This window comes from Mytilus trossulus, unplaced genomic scaffold, assembly GCF_036588685.1.
Source record: "Mytilus trossulus isolate FHL-02 unplaced genomic scaffold, PNRI_Mtr1.1.1.hap1 h1tg000138l__unscaffolded, whole genome shotgun sequence".
In the NCBI taxonomy this organism is placed as follows: domain Eukaryota; kingdom Metazoa; phylum Mollusca; class Bivalvia; order Mytilida; family Mytilidae; genus Mytilus; species Mytilus trossulus.
The window spans coordinates 557406-582025 of record NW_026963302.1 but is presented as its reverse complement, the minus strand read 5'-3'; the positions used below and the strand labels follow the sequence as shown (position 1 = coordinate 582025).

General features: G+C 29.8%; 1 protein-coding gene across 1 annotated transcript; it reads left to right on the top strand.

Annotated features, from left to right (window-relative positions):
• The first annotated feature begins 15976 nt into the window (after nt 1–15976).
• On the top strand, nt 15977–24150 carry LOC134700413 (uncharacterized). The gene is made up of 3 exons (XM_063561809.1): nt 15977–16187; nt 17987–18355; nt 23983–24150. The coding sequence occupies exons 2-3, from the start codon at nt 18041–18043 to the stop codon at nt 24148–24150; spliced, it is 483 nt and encodes a 160-aa protein (XP_063417879.1). The 5' UTR covers nt 15977–16187; nt 17987–18040.
• The last annotated feature ends 470 nt before the right edge of the window (nt 24151–24620 follow it).

The window sequence follows — 24620 nt, the reverse complement described above, 5'->3', positions numbered from 1 at the left end:
CATTTTTTTGTATATAATGAAGCGAAAATTCCTGGTTTCTTTTTTTAATAATCACCATCACTCTAGGACGGGGTTCCCATTCACATTGTTCAAGTTTTGGCGTGGGACTCTATCGTCACAAGTTATAGACCTGATTCATACCTACGTTTATAACGTATACTTATATACTAGTATGTAGTTTTATCATAAGGAGGCATCACTCCCAAACCCAACCATTTAACAGGTAGTTCAAACGAAACTGACAGGTTTCATTTGAGCGAATCTGATTATAATGCAGCTATATCTTTGCCCCTGTTTTCTCGTTGATGCATAGTTGTAGGTAAGTTGTAGGCAAATTCTGTTAAGATGTCACGGTTAAAACACCAAACACCAATATGAGTTCCTGAAATACTTGGGATTAAAGCATATATGGGAGATTTTCTCTCTCATCTAATTATTCTTAACCACACAATAAGATTTTAAAACAAGTATTTTTAAAAAACTTCAAATAGCGTAAAGAAGTCCGGAATAAATTATTACCGTGTTTGTGTTGAGTCGTATAATAAAGACATCCGGTTTTCATTACCACTATGCACTATGCAGATTCATATTAAAGTTTAAACTTTTAAGTACACATGCAAGTAAGTATTCATTTTAAATTTTGATCATAATCATGAGGTGAAAACCCCTTACAATCGACTATAACATCAGTCTGATTTACAGTAATTATCAATACATCATTTCTGGAATCTTGTCTTTCACAAAAATAGTTCAAATAACACAGGCACTTGTTTCTGCCAATGAGAGGTTTGCTATCCACACCCGTACAACGAAATATATTTCGTAACAGTGTGAAAAGTAAACCCCACATTGACAGAAACAAGTGCCTGTGTCAAATAATATGAGAAATGAGTTCTTGAAGATCCTCAAAAGGCTTTTTTTTTAATATCTGTGAGTGACGCCTTCCTACGTAAGCAAGATATTTTCTTATATATATATATAAAAACAAATGTCAACAAATTATTTGTGACTTTTTATCCTGTGACTTTTTGTCCTGTGACTTTCTGTCCGTTTACCATTTGTTTCTATCACATTCTCACATTATCATGTATCTCATCATTGTTTAAAAATTACCAGTAAAGAATATCATAGTTTTCCCATAGGAGGACTATTCTGTGAAGGAGGAAGTAGAAGTATTCGCTAAAGTGCCTTTTTGAGATTAGCACCTATATCTTTTCAAATAGTTTCTGGAAATATGTGACTATCCTAAAATAAAGAAAGCTATGATTCTTGTAAATTATATATCTACCCATAACATTTTTGTTAACATATATTCAAAATATGTTTGGAGTTTTAGCAGATGAAAATGATCTTCAACAGTTTACAATTTTTATAACCTTAAAAACTATTCCTTTTGTTTCTTGTTTTCTGTTTTATTGGTGATAAAACTTTTATCAGGGTTACCAGATTGTTTACAACACAGAAATGTTCAAGGTCTCAGCAAGCTTGCATAATATAACAAGTTCTGTTTTATTTGATTAGCCACATGAAGCCATTAGGATTGTGATAAACTGTAAACATGCCCTACTGGTAAATTTCAACAGAAAGATAATCTGTTAGAAAATAAGTCGGATGTAGGTAAAGAAAATAGATTAATTAAGCTGTAGCTGAAAACATCTTGTCTATCTGGAAAGGTTTTACCCCACCCAATGTAATATAATTACTACTAGGTTATGATACAAATTTGTTTAAATTAACAATTTCTGTCTTTTTTTCTTGTTTGAATGCAATGTCATTTCTAAGTAGGATTATAATTTTAGGCTTACTGCAACTGCCAGCAAAGAAAATTTGGTAAATTGATTGTTATTGTAAAATAAATGCCAAGCTTTTAAAAACAAAAAATCTATAACAGTAGCTTGTATCCAAATGAATATTATCTGACCCACGAGTATTGAGCTTGTGAGTTCAATTACTGCATAGGGAAAGTGCACTCAACTCCATTCTTAATTGAATAGGATTGTCAGTTTTCCTACCAGTTGGTGGTTATCTCTGTGCACTTCATACCTGCCAACCTTCCAAAATGCCATGCCCATGGGGGTTTTGCATTCAAGATGGCTGACATAGTCTGTAAAAACCTTCAAGGGGGCCTGCAAATACATTTTAATTTTGTTTTTTGGCTTCTTCATACTTCTATGAGCCTAACGTCATTTTAAAATTAATTGTTTTGTTTAAATTTTGGACAAAATTGCTCTTTCAAAATTTCAATTTGGGAGCCTCCATGGGTGAAATTCCCTGTAAATAGTGACAGTTGGCAGGTATGGCACTCTGTCTTCCTCCACCAATAAATCTGTCTGTCACAAAATAGGACAAAAGTGTTGAAAGTGGTGTTAAACACTAATCAATAAATCAATCAATCAACAGCAAGGAAGGTTCTATTAGATGTTTAATTTTTTTCTGAGGAATATCAAACATCATTTTTTAGGAGTGGGCTCATAATATATCTAAGACTTACCCTTTTTTTCTGATGGGTCTTTTCTTGTCTTAATATGCAAAAAAAACAGGCTTTGATGGCACGATTTGGCATCTGGGGATTTCGCATCTAAGGGATACAAATTTGTCTGAAATTTTTAAGGATTTTTGTCTGAAAATTTTTAAGGGATTACAAACCACCCTCTGTTCAGAATAAGATGAAATGCTCCTATGGAAATCTGAGATATTATTTCAAATGAACTGGAAATTCTTTTGGTCAAATAGTCAGTTTAGTCTAATTCAGGATGAAGTCTATTCAAAAGTGCATGTTATAGGGCAACGCAATTTGGTTGCATATGTCTATTTGACAAATATGGCCTTGCCCTCATTTTCCTGCTCTAGTAATCAATCTTAATTAGTGATTTATGTACTAATGTTGTCCTGACATGCTAGATAACAGAATGTTAAATTTATGATTTTACCAGGTGTTACGATGAGGAAAGTGAATTTGATAAGATAAAATAAATATTACATTATCAGATTTTCTAATGTTTATTGCACTGCAGCTTAAAGTAACAGTAGTATATTTGTACTTCTGTGGGATTAATCTAGTACAAGACATGTCTTAAAGCTAGACAGGTTTTCAAAAAAAAATTATAAGTGTATCCAAACTTTGAATAGAGACAGTGTGACCTACTTTCAAAAATATCTTTACAGGAGTTTTTATTTTATTTATAAATTACATTAATCATGTTGCTTTTGGTCACAATGCCTGAATGCATTTGATAGTCATTATCATTTTAAACATTACAATTCTACTATTCAATGATTTTATCATTGCTTTCTACTATAGCAATTTGGTGTTAAATATATATGCAGTTGTCAGAATATAAATTTAATAACTCATTTAAAACCTATCATTTTGTATAAAGAACTTTTTGCATCAACCACTTTTTAAGTTTTAAGATATTTCAAACAGCTTATGATTATTCAATAGATGTATAAACCCTGTAAACCCTCTGGGTTTATACAGCTATGATTATTTCTTTGCAAATATAAATGTGAAGGTATGTAGTTAGTCAATTGATCTTGTTATATGTAATGGTATCAAAGAACTTAAATCAGTCAAAACTAATCTAATATCAAATATCATCTTTTGATTATTTTTTGAAAATTAGATCAGATGTTTGTTACACCAGTAAAATCATTACTGTGGATTCATTATTATTCGTTGGATACCAATTTTCGTGGGTACAGGTGAACCATGAAATCAAATGTTCAACGAAATGCATATTTTTAATAGTCTTTGTATACAGAGAAGGTCAAAACCATGAAATCAAATATCCACGAATATGCAAGTTTTCAACCATCCACAAAAATTGACACCACCAAAAAAAAAATGAATCCACAGTATATAGTTTTTGACCTATCCTTTGGTTATTTTTGTCTTTAGATTCTTAATCAAATGCAATGTACTTTTCATTTGAATGCAACCCTACTTGGTTAAAAGTTGAGGAATGGAATGGAAAAAGACCTACAATTTTGCTGTTAAATAGTTATTGAATGCTAAAGTTATTAATCCATGTAGGATTGCAACTTTTCTTGAATATTGGTCACAAATAATGAGAGGAAGATCCTTATTGATCAATGCCACTATATCTAAAGTCAAGGTCATAGATACATAGCTAGAAATACATATTTAAGATAATGTTACTGCATGAAATTAAAAAAATAAAATAAATTATACATGAAAGTAAGCAGAAAAACTAGGCCAGCAGGTCACAATAAGCTCTTTCCCATTATATGGGTGTATGTATGTGAACTTCCTTATGTCAAGGTCACATACATACATGTACCAAATATACTCTAAAATATTTACAGTAGATTCTAGATCATTGCTCAATTAAACATTAAAAGAAAAATAAACTTCAGATTATTGGTGGCAATCGACCAATTCAAATATGGTTTTGGACTAGAGTGGGGCGCTCATATTTGCCGTGGACACAATTTCGCCGTTTTATGATTTTGAGGTGTAAAAACTTCAAAGGATGGTTGAAATGGAAGAAATATGTCGTTAAATTATATTTTTTTTATCAAATATGATTATTTTTGAAAATGAGACTAAATTTCGGCACTTACAGCAAAGGACTGAAAAATGGACAATGATTTTCAGCCAATTTCCTGAATGACAAAAACGATTTCAAAGAAGCATTCCTTAGTAATTCTTTGACTGATTGCCCTAAATGTCAGTTTTTTACACCTTTCAAATGTCTGCTATTCGTCTATAATGAAATTTATTTGATAGATAGTATTTAAAGCTGCAGTTGTTTGGTTTTAAATAGATATGTGAAAACGGCGAATATGTGTCCCCGTTGGCAAAAAATTAGGAAATTCCAAACACCATTTAATCCAACTTTTCAGATGATTTTACTCAAACCAAACACGTTTTCAAGCTAAGAATATTTTGCATTTGAAGTTATCTTCATATAAAAATATCAATATACTTCAAAAACATAAAGACCTGAACATAAACTGAAGAAAACATGGAAAGATAAGGCGAAAATGAGCACCCCACTCTATGAGAACATGATGGTTTTGGAAGTTTTTATTGGTTTAGGTGCCATTTTGAAGGATGCTGAGACCAGTCAACATAATTTGCAAGAATGGAAGTGGAATTTATGAATTGGTCCATTATAGAACAATACCAAACTTATGAAAGGTAAACTACTTTAAATCTAATACTAGTAAAAATAAAAATAAGAAGGTATAATGATATTATTGACAATGAGACTACTCTCGACAAGAGACCAAATGACACAGAAATTGAAAACTATAGGTTACCATATGGCATTCAACAATGAGTAAAACCCATACTGTTTATTTATATATATATATGCTTGGTATTAGAAGGCTAGTCTCTAAAGGATCAGAGAATCTATAAATATGTGTTTAAGAATTATCTAAACATATTGCACAGACTATGGAAATCAGCCATAAGGCAACTAACTTAGGTGAAAGATAATTTCCGTTATAATTGATTCTTCCTCATGACTTAATATGTATAATTTACTACAAATTAATTTACATGTAGTTATATAATATTCAGTCATGGGTGTCAGAAATGTACATCTGTGTCATCTGGGAAAGTGAATAAAGACAGGTACCACTATTGGGTCTAAATCTAATATTCAAAAAGATGAGAAATGCCTAACAGTAATGGTAAACATTTATATTTTAAGTTGACAATTTCAAGAAAAAAAATTATTTTTAAGGAACAGAGGGAACCAATTTTTGTGGATTGAGAAAATATGGTATTGGTGAGGATGTTTGATATGGTTTTGCCGAAGTCTGCATTCAATTTGCACTTCATTTAATATTGATATGCATGGATTTTAATAACCCACGAAATCCATGAAAATTGGTGTCATAAAAATAATAGTAAATCCATGAGTATAACTTTGTAATGGACAACAAAATTGTTGATTTCAGTGAAAGTACTATGATTGTAAAAATTATTTATATTTTGTTACATATTAAAGTGATTGTAAATAATACCTGATACATTTTGAATCATATCATATCAATAATTTTGGGAATAATATTTAAAAAAATTTGCAAACGGTTCTTTATTTGTCCTTTTGGCCATTTAATTAAGAATTGAATGCTTCTTTTTGTAAATTTATTGGGGTGTAAAAGCGTTGACCGAAGTACATTTTGTATGAAGCACGGAAGCGCTTCATTCTAAAAATGTATGCACGGTCAAGGCTTTTACAACCCTATAAAGTTACAAAAAGAAGCATTCAATACTTAAAATTACATTTTTTAGCTAGGATTATAAAAACACGATTTTCATGAAGTTAAATTTTTAAATTCACCTGTGCACTTGATTGTGGGACCTCGTGTCATCATGAATGAAATGTTATTGTCTCATGCAACTGCTTACGGAATAACATGTGATGTGCAATTAGCTAATCAGAATAACGTATTATAATGAAACATACATTTAATGTAATTATTAAAAATTGTATTAAACCCATAATAGATATATGCATTAGGATCTTTTGTTGCATCCTTTGATCACTAAATGTCAATACTTTACTATTGCCAAATCCCCAACAGCTTCTGTACTTTAGAAAGTTATATTTGCATTCGTAAATGCCTTGTTTACTTTTTATAAAAAGAATATTATGCTCAAGGGTATAGAAAATTTAACTTTTAATTTTATTTTCTATTTGTTGAGACATAAATAAAGATTAAACTGCATACATTTGATGTGTAAATCACTACTAACAATAAGGGATGTCATGAACGTGGAAATAATAAAACTTTTCAACATCTGTCACACATGTTATTGGAATAAAACAAAAAAGGGAATAATTTTGTTTTTCATTTTCAGGAAACAAAAACTGTTATGCACTGAAGGTGAGTAATTTACACTAGTATTAATATTTCGAAATTCATAAAGTTTTTAGAAAGTATGTATTATATATTGTTTTGGATCATATCTTAAAATATGATGCGGATCAAATTTTTAACTTTACTTTTGAAATATCTAAAATAAATGGTAGAATGAACATATTTGAGACATCAATGTTAATCAGATTTTTAAAATCTTTTGTCCTTATCATCAAGGTCAAGTTTCAGTAAATGGGCTATGTCATAGAATTTGGTAAATTTTGCATAAGACTTTGGCTCGTTGAACTAAAGCCCTTTTCTATCCCTTGACCTTAATTAACATTTCTATCGTATGTTGTATATAAAGCTTAAAAGATTAAGGACAATACGATTGACTAGATCATTTCAAGCAAAAAAAGCTTACATTTTTTAACTCTAAATTTGAAGATTACAGATATTAAAAGGCTGAAGTTAATTTAAAATTTAATCAAAAGGAAAAGTTTAAAGTTTAATAATATGAACAAAATGATTACAGGCTAAACAGAATGGACATTTAAGATGATAGGACACTGCTCCAGTGATGAAAAGGCTCGGTGAGGTGTAGCGAGAGTTTGTTCTCAGGTGAAGGTACACAAGGTAGGTTGACACATTTGTATCTTCACAATCAAAAGAAAATCTTCTTAAATTTCTCATAGTACTTGGCAAGTATTGTTAAAGGTGAACTATGCACACTTTAAAATCAATATATAGTTGAAAGGGATGCTATAATTACTGGTAAAGCTTGTTTAGGGTAAGATAATTTTGGATATTGTTGTTTACCTTTTTGCAAAGTTTTTTTTTAATTGTCAATATCATTTACACTTTCTGTAATTCTCAAGAAATTATATACAATAGCAATAACATTTTCATAGATACAACTCATTTTCACGTCTGATTTCCGAAATGAATGCTACAAGCATTCAAATGATTTTATAAATAAACTTTAAAATATGATTAAATGGATTAAGAAGTAGATAAGTAGTTTTGGGATCTAAGGGTATACAGTTAGTACACATTTTAGTCAATATATATAGATATACTCAGAGGGCACTGTATCCCATCCTTCCTTTAAAGCATGCTGTAAGAATATTATTGATGGACCCTGCTATCTGAAAGTTTATTGTATATGATTTGTCTTTGAATAGTATATAAGAAACTTGCAGTGTATTTCACTAATATGTATTGGTACAGCATGCTGCCAGTGTATTACAAATTGGTGTAGATACAATACACTGCCACTTATTTACAATAAATTTAAAGGGGCACTCGCTTGGAGATAAATTAAAAATTTAGATTATGATTTTTTTGTTCAATCATTAGTTAAAGTGAAAAAGTGAAATGATAGTTGGATCCTTATTAGCAGCCAGAATGATTTAGTTTTGTTAAAATAAGCTAAGTAAAACCGATGATGAATTATTCACTTGCAAGTAAATATTTAGACCTCATTGAATCCATATTCATGTGATCTTCAATTTAACCCCTAAGCTAGAGATGGATTATGCATAATTGATGGGCGTTAGGCTATTAAAAGAAAAGAATGTCAACATGGAAAGTAAAACAAAGGTAAATCATTTGATTGACTGATTTGATCAACAAAAAATCATTCTTATACAGGTAAAATTGAAAATTAACTTATTTATTTAACGTAATGTGACTGTCAGTTGTTTTTTTGGGCTCATCTCGATAATTGATTTGATGGCATCTAGACTAAAATACACAGGAAATGAAGCTACATATAACCCAGTCCATGCCTTGTAAATTGTTTATTTTAGACTTTTTAGAATTTGGATAAATGATTTACCTTGTTATAAATCTAATATGAGAATTTAAGTCAAGTCAGTGAACATGAATTTGACAGCTAGTACCCCTTTAAAGTACACATAATATATTCTGGATATTTGGTATCAAACTTCATAAAGGTAACCTTAGCAGTGTGACATATTTTCAGTTCAGTTACTTGTCTACTTCCTATTTGCTGGTATTTGAAAATAGATGAATGTGGATTATTTAATTTCCAATGTGACAACTTTCAACCAGTTAACACATATAGGCCATTGTATGTCCCTCAACAATCAGCAAAACCCATACCATATAGTGAGTTATAAAAGGCCCTGGGCATGACAACAGGAGAAACAACTTTAAAAGGAGACACACTCTTAGAAAATTGTATACACACCAATTTAAAGGCCAAAACCACTAGCTATATCTTACTCTTAGACACTCATGGTCTTCATTGTTCCTACCTATAAGTTGGTGTTTAGACATGAGATTCTACCTATGAAGCAATATATATTTTAATCACTTAAGGTCTGTTTTCGCTCACCCTTTTAAACCTTTAAGGTTAGGATTACAAACTTTTGACCTTAAATTCAAATTTTCTCCATGGCTTTTTATTTTGTAACAAAAGCTCTCTGTCACTGTGGAAGATATATTACTTCTTTAATTTTCTGTAAACTTAATAAATTTCTTGAGAGAATGTGTATCCCATATCCATCTGTATTACCTTTACATTACACCTGGGGTGGTTAGATAAATTGTTTTGGACAGGTGTTATACTGGTGTGGTGTCAAGAGATTAATTTATCTTGTCACATCAAAGAATTGACCACCCAGAGTCACCTCAAGAGAAAGTGTTCATATAGGGCATAATTTTATCATCAGATTTCACAACCAATTTGTCCAAATGTTACAGTTATTTAACCATGAAATCAAGATAGTGCGGATAAGTGATATTTAACGCTTTAATTTACTTGTATTAAGAATAACTATATGATTTGATACTTCAGAATCTATATAGAAATAAGTGTAAGGGAAAGGGATGGTCTGACATGATGTTTTAAGTCAAAATGATTAAGGTCAGTTTGGAAAAAATTTCGCACTCTTATTTGAAACTGCGTTCTAGGCTTGTATGCCATTATGCAGACAACAGTATGAACTGAAACAGCTAAAAGTGTTTGATTTTTTTAAAGATCTTAAAAAGTCTTAAACATATTTTAAGTGGTCATCTGAATTTTAATTAAAAACAAACCTTACAGAATTTTCATACTAAAATGGGAATAAGCTTCACAATAGCATTAAGGTACCAGTTCTGCAGCAGAATGTCACTTGTCCTTATAGAATTATAATTCTTCAGCACTCCAGGTTTAGTTCAGGTTCTCTTCACAGTTTTAAGTTTTACTCTTTATGCTGTCTTTTTTTTGTACCTTCACATTGCCTTATTTGTTTACAAATGTGTTTTTTTCTTTGCTATGGTGTTATCTGTCCTTTTTAAATTATGAGAGTTATCTCCCCTCCATTTTTTTTATATATAGACAATGTTCTTCCATAGGTCTTTTTGGATAATAGTTATGTGACGTAACATTGCTTGAATGTGTCATGCTATATCTGATATGAAAGTTTTTTAAATTGTGTTATGGATGTGATGATAAAAGTTTCTAAAAATATGATATTTTGTGCTTATGAAAGTAAAGGGGGTGGAGTTGTTATAATTTCCAGTCTGTGTATTGTTTTGTTAGTCTGTCCCTTACTATGTTAAAGATAGGTTACTCAAGTTGTTATATCAATTTGAATTTTTTGATATATGTTCATTACAACGTGAGTTTTTAAAATCTATGCAAAATAAGGGTTTTGACCACAATGTTCTGGTTCACCGAAGTGGAAATATGATACTAATATACTACTAGAAGGACACAGTAGCCTAAGGACACATATAGTAGTGAAGCATATAAATTCACAAACTTTTTAAATGCTATATTCAATATCAGAATTTAGAAATTCTTCCAAATTTTTTCTATTTAAATGTTTTCCTAAAAGTTGTATACTGATACAGAAAAACAGGCGACATCCATTTTATTTGATGGACTTAAGAATTGTAAAAAGGGCATAGCTTGAGGTGCCTGTACCTTGAAAAGACCACTCAAAATAGGATATATCATACAGAATTAAATCCTATTATACCTATATATAAATCTTGTTTAATGTTTAAATACATTTATATAGAATCAATTCAAAGGGGTTGATGTGATTTTAAAGATGTTATGATAGGGGATTAGGTTCGTGATGGATATAATATAGGTAAGGTTTATGGATACATATAAGCATGTTCATCTGTGAATATTTATTGTAGATTTATTTATAAATTTTTTGAAATAAACATTTTTGTCTTCTTTATGCAAAAGAATAAAGGTTAAAGATTTTATTGATTTAAATTCCAAAATTTTCATTGTCACCACACAACAATTTTAGAAATAATGAAAAAGGTATGTGCCTGCATTAATCAAACAGCTAGTTATAAATTGTTATGTATCGACTGTCTTATTTAACTTGGGAATTTTTATGGTGGAGTCTGGAGATGTAAAATAAAACTATGTTATTTTATGTATTAATACATTTCATTGTTTCCTTTGCCCCCTACAACAATTTGTGACACCACTATTGAAACTTTGTGATTAAAATGTTTGTGCAACTGCATTCAATGCATCAAGTATGCAACATGATAACTGCATTATTCCAGTTGGAAAATTGATAGGAAAAAAAAATAAAAATTAACATATATGTCTTGAAACAACATGTTAAAGAAAAGTATGTGGGAAAAAGGTTTTATAAATGCATAGTAACAAATGTTAAGAAATAAATTTATGTGCAAAAACTCAATAAAAATGTTATAAATTTCAACAGAAACTGATATAATTACTTCATTTTAATTTCAAGTTTCATAAAAAATTGCATAATCTGACAACACAGCTGGTTCTTGTCAAGATTGGTGAAATTTCTTCCATCATTTTCAGATAAACTTAATCAACCTTGAGATGATGGATTATCTTCAATAATTTAGAACAGTTGTACCTGTTTCATGCCAAATGATGCCGGTCGTAGAAAACAATGACCTTCACAAAACCACTAGTAAGTTATTTTTAGTAAACCTGATAGTTGGAAAAAAGAAAAAAATATTTTTGTTTTTGCTTAAATTTTCCTATTTATTCTAAAGTTTGCACTTACTTGGCACAAACTTTTCTCTTTTTACCATTGTAATTTATAATGATGTGTTTCTTGCAACAACAAAAAATTGTCAGGTTGATTTGATTTGATTCATAATTGTATAAAAATTTGATCAGATGTTTGCATTTATTATTTCATCAAATTTCTGTTCCATAATGTTTCCTCCAAAATTCTAAATTGGTGACCTCGTTTGAGAAACTTTTTAGAAACATGTTTTTGTTGCAATTAAATACCACAAGTTCAAACCAAATTCAATAATTAAACCTAAATTCTGATAGAATGAGGTTGAAAATAATATTGCTAAACCACCAAAGAAGAAAACTGCCTTTTTCTTGAAAAAATATCCAATAAAATTTATATTATGTAATAACATTTGTTACGTTTCAGAAATTAGACAGTTTTGAAAAAAAGGCAATAAGAGAGAATGGATCGAGTTGAATGATTTCAAAATATTTCATTATTTTTCAAGATGAAAGACATCTGTACTTGGTGCTGACTTTTATAGAAGGTGAGAATTTGTGTGATAAGCATGTACTAATAAAAGATAGCATTAATCCCTATATCAATACTGATAGGTAATAATAACTGTAATACTGGGGCTTCTGCTCAGTTCACACATTCTTACTAATAATTGAGGATTTCTAATATTTAAAGTGGAAAAGTTCAAAGTTCAAAACACAGGTCAGAATTAAGGTAGAGCAACTAATTATCTTCAATGAAGAAAATTATGTGATTTTGAATTGTTGGGAAGATTTCTAAATGAGATCTAATTTAATAAGAAATTACATCAACAAAATTTACAAATAAAAAAAATAAATAGTTACAAAGTTCCAAGATAGAGCTAAATGTAAATATAAGTATTATCAAAAAATAAATTTGATTTACTCTTAGGTTTGGATGAAAGTTTGCAAATTGAAATGTTTTATCCATTTATCATTATATGTCCATCTCAATGATAAGTGAAAATTTACTAAAAGGAGGACATTTTAGTTTGTGGACCAACATTATCAATAATGCATAGTCCTAACGATTCAACTTGGAAAAAAATGGAAAGGAATATTTCAAAATAACAACCCTTGAAAAAATGTTGAATTAAAACAATTTTTATAATTATACTGTATGCCAAATTTTTCACCTAAATTGAGAGCCTTAATGCTGTAGAGAATAAGTACATTTGTACTTTTGAAATTTCTTCTTCAGTTGTTGTAAGTATGAATTTTTGAAGTTGCAAAACTCTACTACAGTCAAGGGAAACATCAATTTACAACAGTTTAATTACAAATTTGGATGCAGATTCAGGATTTTCATCGCTATGTGAAGGATAAATAAAAGTCTGCATTTAATTTACCATATACATGTATGTAGCTACGTCAAACAGACCCTGAAATTGACTACAAATATTCAAATACAGTAGTTTATTTAAAGAAATTGAAACATCAGAAAATGATTTTTTTTTTTTTTTTCAGTATTATGTAAAAAAACAAACCCCATCAGCTTGAAGATCTAGAGTTGATAATCTATTTCACAATCTTAAAGTTTTAATGTAAATGCATTTGATAATTGAACATAAAACGCTAAGATAAAGATTCAATTTTAGATCAAATACATTACCCTGAATCTCAAAGGAAGAAAAGCATTGTAAAGTAAACCAGTTATTTAATTGTTGACATGAATATTACAACACTATAATCCCTAATGAAAACAATTTCTAAACAGATGCATTTGATACATCTGCCCTTGACTTTAAATCCTTAGAATATAGAAGTATGCAGAGCCATTATAGTATTTGATCATAGTATTAAAGTCTTTACATAAAACTTGAAGGGAATAGCAATTCGTTTTGTTACTATTGGGACATTGTTTGGTTTCACGTAGATCATGTGGAACATAGAATTGTTACAGGTAGGTCATGATTTTTTTTTGGGGCCAGTAAAAAAAGTTTCATTGCTATTTCAAGGACTTTCAAAAATCCTCAGAGGCAAGAATAGATAATAAATGAATGATACCAAATAATGGCGAATCTTGGTAAATATTGTTCCAAGGATTTATGATTGACATTTGGTTTGTATTATAGGGGCTTTAGGGCAGGCATCATCATTTTTTATGGTTTATAGTTCCGTACCACTGTAATCTTGATTATTTCATCATATTTTTTTATGTTGATTATTGTAATCCTGTTTTGAAAAAAAAGGTCAGTTTTAGGGGATCTGATCCCAGATCCTGCTTGCTGTTGCTTCATGATATACTTAAAAATGATTAAAATGTACGGAAAAAGATAATTAATGGAGAGTTAAAATAGGGCTTAACACTGAAAAATAAGTTATATTTAAAAAAGAAAAGGGTTTCATGTTTGTGGTTTGTAGAGATAAAAGTATACTAAATTTGCTACCAGCTTACATTATACAATGATGTTTGTTTCAGTGATGAAACATTGTGATAGAATGTTTGGTAAACCTTCAACAGTAAAATGAAAAACCTGTTTATAGTCAGTTTGATATAAAGATTATTTCTATGGCTTTTTCAACTAGAAAAGCATGAAAAGACTTGAGACATTAAAAGTCAAAATTTCTTGTATAATACATTAACATTTATGCTTTAAAACCTAAAAAGGCCTCAAGGACCATGTGTGGTCAGTTATAATGAAAATGAAATATTGAGGTACATGTGGTGAAATAAAGAATCTTAAAATAGAGAATGATTTATTGCCGTATTTGTGGTGAAGTTAATGTACATGTATACAAGTTTGTGGTTTACCACAAGATATATCAATCAGGCAATGAAAATAGTAGAAAAGTAAATGTTTGCTCAATCAGCAGTTGTATAATAGCATAGTGTAAAATGTTATTCTATCATTCTAAATTCTATTTGTATTTAAATGTATTGAAGCATGTGCAGTTTATGTTTCTAAAGCTAAAGTACTTTTTAACCAAAAATAATAAAAAAAGAAAAGTACTTCAAATTAAAACCTGTGAATTTCAGTGTTTTTTTAAGGAATTGATTGATATAAATATTTTGTTCATAGATAGGGTCCAGTATTTATTGAAGATACTGATGATTTGTTTTGATTTATTAGTACTTATAGTAATATTTCTTGTAACCTTGGACTGACACCAGTCAATAAAACAGATAACCAGTAATTAATGGGTACCAGTATAATGTATGACCTTCAGTCTCTACCATAACTTATTCTGTCTAGCTCTGACACGACAGTTCCAAGTGACATCATCATGGTATACTCTTAGTCTTGTCTGTCCTCTTGAAGAGTTGCTGCATACTAAATAATTTCATAATTTTGCAATTTATTTTTTTACCATTTTTGAGTTGCTGCTTAGATAGATACTTGAAAAAAGTATACCAACTATTTGTGTATGACAATTTTTATTATTTTGCCATTTTCTTTCTACATTTTTAAAGATTAAATGTTGGAGCCATGACTGCATTTTTATTAGCAAAGTTACAACTTGTTAAATGAGGAGGCTTGTGTAAAAAAAAAAGCATGTCTGGCATTTAAAATTTTAAGCCTGGTTTTTTTTTGAAATGTTTTATGAGCATAAAACAGCATCTGTTATTAGCTTAATGTATATTGAGAAATTGTATACTTTAGATATATCTATCTGTAAAAAAAAAAGAGTTAGAAAGTTTTCCCTGGCTTCCTCAAGATTTCAAGTATGTGTCAGTGTTATATTTTCTTCAGAGCTCACCTAACCAAATTTATAGGGATAAACTATTTAAATTGCTTTTCCTTAATTTGAAAATTGTTTTATCAAGTAACATTTATACACATGTCATAAATGACAAAAATTTTAATGAAAAAAGTAAAAAAAACTACGACATATTAAATTTCATTTCCAAAAAAAATATGAATGAAAAGATCATGGCAAGATTAAAAATTTCTCTGACAGAAGATATGAACTGACAATATTATACATCCATGGTCTGACAGAAGATATGAAAACGATCAGGTTTCAATTACTCAAAAACTTTCAATTTAGAAGATGTTTAAATTTCACAGTTATTTTGATAACGATGTAGAGATTTAGCTTGAGGCTGTTTAGTTGTACTGTGATGTATGGTAGGTTGATCCCAGTGTTAACAGTTTATCATTGTCAAGTTACAATGGCTCTAGGGTCAGGGATTATTTTCCCCTCCCATCCTTAACATAAAACAGTATGTTGCTGGTTTTGTTTACATTGTTAACCTTTAACTTCTTTAATCCATTCATTACATAGAGATCAGTGACCCTGGATTAAATAAACAATCTTGGTTTTTTTTTCACAAGTGTGGATTTTTATCATTTTTCGTTTTCAGGTAAGATTTTTTTTTCTGTGTTTGAACTTTAAAGAAAAAATTTAATGTCTATTTTTTTGTCAGGATTATTTAAAAAAAGATTTATTTTAGAGTTAATTGATTTATGTTTAATAGTTTTATTAAAAACAAGTAATTTTTTAAAATTTATAAAAACTCAAAAAAATCCCAAGCTTAAAAACACTCGATCCTGGAGTCCTGATGAAGGCCCTATCCCTCCTCATGTATGTCTAAGTTTGGATTAATGCTTGTTGGTAATTTTTTGTATAAAAATCCTTGAGCTTTTTGATAATTAAAAAATTGAAACAACATAAATCTTTATAATGCAGCTTATGAAGGAGTTGAGTTTTCTACCTTAAATTCTTCTTTATTTTTGTTCACCCAGCACATTCTTCCGTTATTCAATTTGGCTATTAGTCTTATCTAATTTATGATTGCTTGTAGAAAATTAGATTTGTTGAAAAGTTTTTTCCCACATTGATTAACCATTTGGTAACTCAGGTTTTACAATGTATGAATAACTTTTTTGTTAGTATTGAACATATTAATTTATAGATAAGATAAGAGGTGGCTGAAATGGAGCATGCAAAGATATTTTTTTAATAAGATTTCAAAATATATTGGACCTACCCAAAAAAGACATTTATCACATTAGAAGTGATTATAGAGTAAACACCTCTTTTTTCAAATTTATAATGTCAAGTTTTTGTGAAACAAGTACCCCAGTAAACCAAGTTACAATGGGACGAGTACCCAGGTAATTCATCTTCTATGGCATGAAAGTAAATACCATCTTGCTTTGTTATTTATCTAGGTATTCCCTGTTATTTATATATCAATTGTATGTTATATATACCCTTTATTGAAAAATTAAAGAATTATTTTCCCACCATTTAACAATAATTATATCTTAACAGTAGGGGACATCACTAGACATTATGTCACATACGTCCTTGTTTATTTCACCTTTTGTCACTAAATAGCTAAGTAATAATTGTATACTTTCATGGTTTATTTGATAATCATAGACCATGAAACCTTTTATCTTTAGTAATGATAGAGCATGGTCTGTCTAAGGGAAAGTCTTGATAATAATTCTGCAGTTGCAGATAGGATTAGTTAACAAACAGATGGATTGTCAAGGTTTTGTGGTTGAAATTAAACAGATATTTTTGAGAAAATGATACATTTTTTATCTTAATTGATGGTGAAAGCTGTGAGGACGTGATTGTGCTAACTAAATGCATGTTATGTAATAGAACTGTCAAATGATGTTTATTTTCTGTGTTTTTATTTTGGTTCAGCTGTTGTGTCATTTTATAAAATTGTTAAAAAATATTGTGAAGAGATCTTATAGGATTTTAATATTCAATTTTGGTAAGACATCTTTGAGAGATGAATATATATAATTACTTTATCAAAATTAATTTTATAAAGATACATAATTATTTTGATACCATAGGTTAAGAATTATAAGGTACTCTTTATGATCATGATGGACATTGCTTATAATTAGTTGGGCATTTTTCTCTCAAATTGACTGTTATATTTATGTGCATACGATGCATTATTCAGCGAGAGTACACTTACATGACTTAATTGTCCTATTAAAGAATATTTTTTTGCTCAGCCATAATTATCATTTTCATTAAACAAATTGACCATTATAATTAGACTAAGTATAAAATAGTTATATGTCAGCTCAAATGATCTGTTTTTATCATTGCCTAAATTTAGCATATAATTGTATAAAATTGGATATAAAAGTACATTACATAAATAATATAAAAATTATATTGTAGATATTGTCCTTGGGATGATTACATGTATGTAGGAATAGAAAGTGATGTTGAACAATGTCTGCCTGTCTGTCAAAAAGTACGCTGCGTCAAACATTTCTATGGATGATAGTGGTAGCCTGCTTATCTTCACTGGTAACCTACCATATTGGACTGTTACTACCATGGGTAGAAATGAACCAGGCTTCAGATCAGGTCCAGCAACATGTCAGAATGAACCGTATGTTGATGAAAGAAGTTAATTCAAAAGAGACTTCTGGCATTGATGATAAAATATATGAAAGAGATGGCAGGCAAAATTCCTTGAGGAAGTTATCTGTCAATCAGCAACACAGTACTCAAAGCTCTACTATACTGGCCAAGTTAAGACAAGTAAGTACTGGTACTCATTTGTCTGTTCACAGTACTCTGATTGCCAAATTGCTTTGCAATATAAGACAAGTATGTAATCATGTGTTTTATAACTGTGCAAGTATTTGTAGCTCACTGTACATTAAAGAAGGGGGCAGGACCTTTTTTCGGGACGTCAGGATCAGATGTTTTTTGAGCTCTGGATTCAGGATTGATCATTTCGGGATTCCAGGAATTCTATTTTTGAACTTCGGGATGTCAGGATTTAAATTTCTCTAAATTTGGGACCTTGTGATTTCATTTTTGCAAGCCAGGGATTTCAGGATCAGGACCCCTGTGCCCTCCCTTTACCCCTATAAAAGTATTGAAGCTATAACAGTTCATTTTTTTTGACATTTTGTCTTGCCAGATCCTTTTATTGCTTACTTCGTAGTATGCGTTTTGCTCATTGTTAAAGTCCGTACAGTAACATATAGTTACTAATTCATTCACATCCTATGGTCTATGGTGGATAGTTTTCTCATTGGAAAATGACAAGCATTAACTATATTTTATAAAGGAATAAATAGTTCAATTCAGCAATTTTTTTTATTGGATGCAAAATAAAGAAAACAAGATTTCCCAAAGATAAATCCTATTCAACTTTAGTATTTGTGTATGATGAGAGAGCCATCTTTCAACAATCCACCTTTTCACTGATAATTTGGTAAATTGGTATCATTTGTTTAGTAAATACAAGACTATGCTTTTGAAATTGAACAGATAAGCGCCTGAAAAAAAACCTTTTTTTCTATAGATTGCATTGACACATACAAAATGTTTAATGCTTTGCTTTTGATGTTGAGAAAAGGTGGTACAAATTTTTGTGCCAAAATAAAGATTGATCTATCTTATTTATATACAATACAGAATTATTTTTAATGTATGTTTGAGGATTTAAATTATCAAGGGAATTTATCTAAAAAAATCTCTTTTGATTGCTTAACATCAAATTCCGTCAAGTCATTTTGCCATTCAAAACATTACAACTGTATTGCACATCAGACTGCAGAAAAGGAACAATTTGGAAGAGTTTTGTTTGTTTCTCAATTTTAGATCAAGGGAGGGGGTAGAGCATATATATATCCCCTTATGATCGCCAGAAAAATAAAAATATCATGTTTATCCAAAAAAAATATATATTTTATACGTATACATGTTTATTCGTTCAATTATCAGGAATGACCCCCTTCCCCTTTTCCCCTCCCTGTTTAACAAAAAACATGGACCCGCCCCTGGAACCCTGCCACAATGTGATTAATTATACTTCAGAATACACATGTTCTAAATAGTATAATTGGTATATAATTGGTTTATTTAGCTGATGATTTCTGATAACATAGATAAGTGGATTGATGATGTGTGATAAACTTATCTGATTTGTATAGATTATTATCATAATGTTGCTTTGTGTTATATAAACTGTATACAGAAGATATAACAGTTGTTTATAGGCAAGGTCTTGTGATGAAAACTGTAAATTATTGGATCATAAAAAAATCTTTATTAATGTATAAGCATGGTAGAGCCATTAATTCAAGACATTAATTAAAAATTGCTGCTACTTGTATTAAAAATATTAGGACAATACAGATCTCAAATAACCAGTGAAAGGTGAATGTGGATTCAGTCTGAAATATGAAATTTATACAAATTCATGCAAAAGGATTACTTAAAAGATATAAAGAAAAAGACAAATGTGAATAAAAACTATAAGACAGGGACATTTGTATGTAAATGGGTTAAACTAGTATAATAAACCATCTCCCTTTTTAATAAAATCCTTGGACAAACTAAAGACTTAACAATTCTGATATCTAAGGTCTGACAAAGGCATATTTCACTTTGCTAGAAGTTAGTTCAGGTTAAGTAATGGTGACAGTATTTCTTCAGATCTCTATGAAGTTTAGTCATAAACTGTTATATATATATATATATATTATATAAGCTTGAAAATAATTTTGTGATAGAAGAGGTGCACAATTTGTCCCCATCAAAATGCCATTTTAACTGTATATATACTGTGTCATTTAAATTATTAGAACTTTATAAAAAAAAAAACCTTTTAGCTTGAAAGATTTGCGTGATTGTCTAGTAAGAGATTCGTTATTTGTCTCTAATCTTAGTAGTTTTTTGTGTTGTTTTGTTTTTCATTAAAAGGAATTGCAAAGACTACTTTTACACATATAAAAACAAGGATTTATTGAAAAACCTCTCATACATAAGAAAATTGTGTTTGATGAGATCTGATAGTGCTGTGTAAAGAGTAGAAAAATCTCAACTTAGCTACAACAATATGAACCTGACACTGGAACACAGTTGATCTAAAACATTAAATATTTTTTATAAAGATAATTTATTGCCACCTCCACATAATTAATACTGTCAACAAAAATATATGAGTTATTCTACATCTATGAAGTGCTTATCTAAGATAGCATACATTTTGAAATACTGGTCAATTGTTCATAAAATGTAGCAGTACTAGATACATCAATATTAGTACCATATAAACTGATGTAGGTATATCAACAGGTGCTTGTTTTCTTGCGTTATTTATTACAGTTGATGAATACATATGTTAGATTTAATTACTACCTGCTTCCAGATAATTTATACATGTCACTATGTTTGTCTTCAGGGGGAGATAATCAATTAATCTAAGTGACCCTGCTTCTTGTTTTTATGTTTTGACCTTGAGGGGGACTATAATAGACCATTTATCTCTATTACAAATCGTAAACAAAACATTTTCACTTACATATAAATAATAAAATTTGGGCTTTTTTTAACATGCTGTAAAAAGTCAATTGTCATTTCTCTGTTAACTGTGGTGTGAAATCTGATAGGATTTTATTTTAACCCCTTAAAGCATGTTTTTATATTGCGGTCTCATTGACCTATACCCTGCAACTCCTTTTTATGAGACTAAAAGTCATGTACACTTGTCTTTTTTGGTGTAAATCAGTTAAAATTAATGATACATCTACTTTTATAGCAATGTATTTGTAAATGGAGTTGAGAGGATAAAATATAGGGTCTTGACATATGTGTGTCCATTGGTAATCTCACAACATATAATTTTTATAAGTCTAAATTTAACTACAAGGATGTGTTAATTAATGTCGGGCAGGTGGGCGGGAAGGTGGGTGGTCTGGCGGGTAGTCTGGCGGGTAGCTGCCATACAGTGTTAGTTCATTCATATGAAAACCCTATGATAAAATCTTTTCAATTTTTTATATGTTGTTTTCTGTGACTAAACGAAGGTCAAATTAAATTTTCAAGATTTTAGTTTTTCTATTTTTATACGACCGCAAATTTTGAAAAAATTTTCGTCGTATATTGCTATCACGTTGGCGTCGTCGTCTGCGTCGTCGTCCTCGTCGTCGTCATCCGAATACTTTTAGTTTTCGCACTCTAACTTTAGTAAAAGTGAATAGAAATCTATGAAATTTTAACACAAGGTTTATGACCATAAAAGGAAGGCTGGTATTGATTTTGGGAGTTTTGGTCCCAACATTTTAGGAATTAGGGGCCAAAAAGGGCCCAAATAAGCATTTTCTTGGTTTTCGCACTATAACTTTAGTTTAAGTTAATAGAAATCTATGAAATTTTGACACAAGGTTTATGACCACAAAAGAAAGGTTGGGATTGATTTTGGGAGTTTTGGTTTCAACAGTTTAGGAATTAGGGGCCAAAAAAGGGCCCAAATAAGCATTATTCTTGGTTTTCGCACAATAACTTTAGTTAAAGTAAATAGAAATCAATGAAATTTAAACACAAGGTTTATGACTATAAAAGGAAGGTTGGTATTGATTTTGGGAGTTTTGGTCCCAACAGTTAAGGAAAAAGGGGCCCAAAGGGTCCAAAATTAAACTTTGTTTGATTTCATCAAAATTGAATAATTGGGGTTCTTTAATATGCCGAATCTAACTGTGTATGTAGATTCTTAATTTTTGGTCCCGTTTTCAAATTGGTCTACATTAAGGTCCAAAGGGTCCAAAATTAAACTAAGTTTGATTTTAACAAAAATTGAAACCTTGGGGTTCTTTGATATGTTGAATCTAAAAATGTACTTAGATTTTTGATTATGGGCCCAGTTTTCAAGTTGGCCCAAATCGAGGTCCAAAATTAAACATTGTTTGATTTCATCAAAAATTGAATAATTGGGGTTCTTTGATATGCCAAATCTAACTGTGTATGTACATTCTTAATTTTTGGTCCAGTTTTAAAATTGGTCTAAATTAAAGTGCAAAGGGTCCAAAATTAAACTAAGTTTGATTTTAACAAAAATTAAATTCTTGGGCCTCTTTGATATGCTGAATCTAAACATGTACTTAGATTTTTGATTATGGGCCCAGTTTTCAAGTTGGTCCAAATCAGGATCTAAAATTATTATATTAAGTATTGTGCAATAGCAAGTCTTTTCAATTGCACAGTATTGTGCAATGGCAAGAAATATCTAATTTCACAATATTGTGAAATAGCAAATTTTTTTTTAATTAAGAGTTATCTTTCTTTGTCCAGTATAGTAAGCAAGAAATATCTGCAAGAATTTTTTTAATTGGAGTTATCTTTCTTTGTCCAGAATCAACTTAAATCTTTGTTATATACAATATACAATGTATATTCACTTTTTACTACCAACTGATAAATTTAAATAATCTTTTTTTAAGTTTTTTTTTACATCTTAATATTTTATGATGTATTTAAATGAGTAGTAATTGTTGCAAACTCCATTAGAATATTTTAATTGAAATTAGTTTTGGAATAAGGGAAAGGGGGATGTGATTAAAAAATTGGGTTCAATTTTTCTCATTTGAAATTTCATAAATAAAAGAAAATTTCTTCAAACATTTTTTTGAGAGGATTAATATTCAACAGCATAGTGAATTGCTCTAAGAGAAAACAAAAATTTTAAGTTCATTTGAATACATTCATTCTGTGTCAGAAACCTATGCTGTGTCAACTATTTAATCACAATCCAAATTTAGAGCGGAATCCAGCTTGAATGTTGTGTCCATACTTGCCCCAACCGTTCAGGGTTCAACCTCTGCGGTCGTATAAAGCTACGCCCTGCGGAGCATCTGGTTTGATTTGTAGACCTTTCAGTTATTTTTATTTATTTTAAATTGAGTTATTTCCCTTTGACCATAATAGTATAAAATAATCTAAAGTTGTTTATTTTTTTATGTCATTTGGTCTCGTTTTTATTCTAAGTTATTTCCCTTTGAACAGCGAAGCGATGTTAACAATAAGTAAATAAACTTTTGTTTGATTACATAAAGAGATCAATTCATGGGGTTCTTTGATTTGCTGGTTCTAACAATGTACTTTATAGATGTTCTGACAGCCTCTTGTTTAGTTTCTAAATTTAGACATAATATCTATAGTTGGGTATATCATTGTCAATGCACTTTGAGGTTGGGACCTTGACCTCCAATTCAGAATCAATTACACAGTCATGCTATTTAGTGTGTTATTTTGATAATTATGATTCAATTTATGTAATGATATAATTATAGAAGTCCAATTGCTGTAAAAAAAAATTAATTGTCGAACTCCATGTATTTATACCAATTATCAAATTAGCATTTTCTCTTTTCCAGATCGAAAGCAGACTACAGAGTATATCAGCATCCAGAACTGTGCTGACATTAGGTCTAACTAAAAACCAAACACAAATTATAAAGGATGTGTTCTCTAAACATAATTATACAGTGTTTACTAAATATGAAACTACTGGTATGTTTTATAAAGGTTATGTTTATTTCTAATGTCCAATGATAATTAATCCAATTAAATATGACTTTTCATCATTCAAATTGCTAGAATGACTCACCAGATAACATTTTTAGTTTGAATCATTTTCATAAAAAATGTGAAATAGGATGTTGGAAACAGTGCTATCCACTTAATGTCTTGTGATTCTCCAAAAAAAAGTAGCAGAAGAAGATTGAGTAAAATTATGAGTATCAAGTCATCTCCTTGTTTTTATAAAAAAGAAATTCTTAAAATCCTTATAAAAAATTATGTCTTATGTGGTGCAACTGCTTATAAAGACCAAGAACAAAGTCTGTTTTATTACAACAGTTCTCTAATAATCTGTGAAATACTCTTGAAGACCCATTGGTGGCCTTCAGCTGTTGTCTGCTCTATGGTTGGGTTGTTGTCTCTTTGACACATTCTCCAATTTTCAATTTTATTGATTGCCTATCATGAAAACAGCGCCCATGAAACACACACA

Excerpts from the sequence above, each read along its gene's own strand:
- LOC134700413 (XM_063561809.1), top strand. The coding sequence starts at position 18,041 with ATGTCTGCCTGTCTGTCAAAAAGTACGCTGCGTCAAACATTTCTATGG. Across the intron at positions 18,356-23,982 it reads TACTGGCCAAGTTAAGACAA|ATCGAAAGCAGACTACAGAG; the intron begins GTAAGTACTGGT and ends TCTCTTTTCCAG.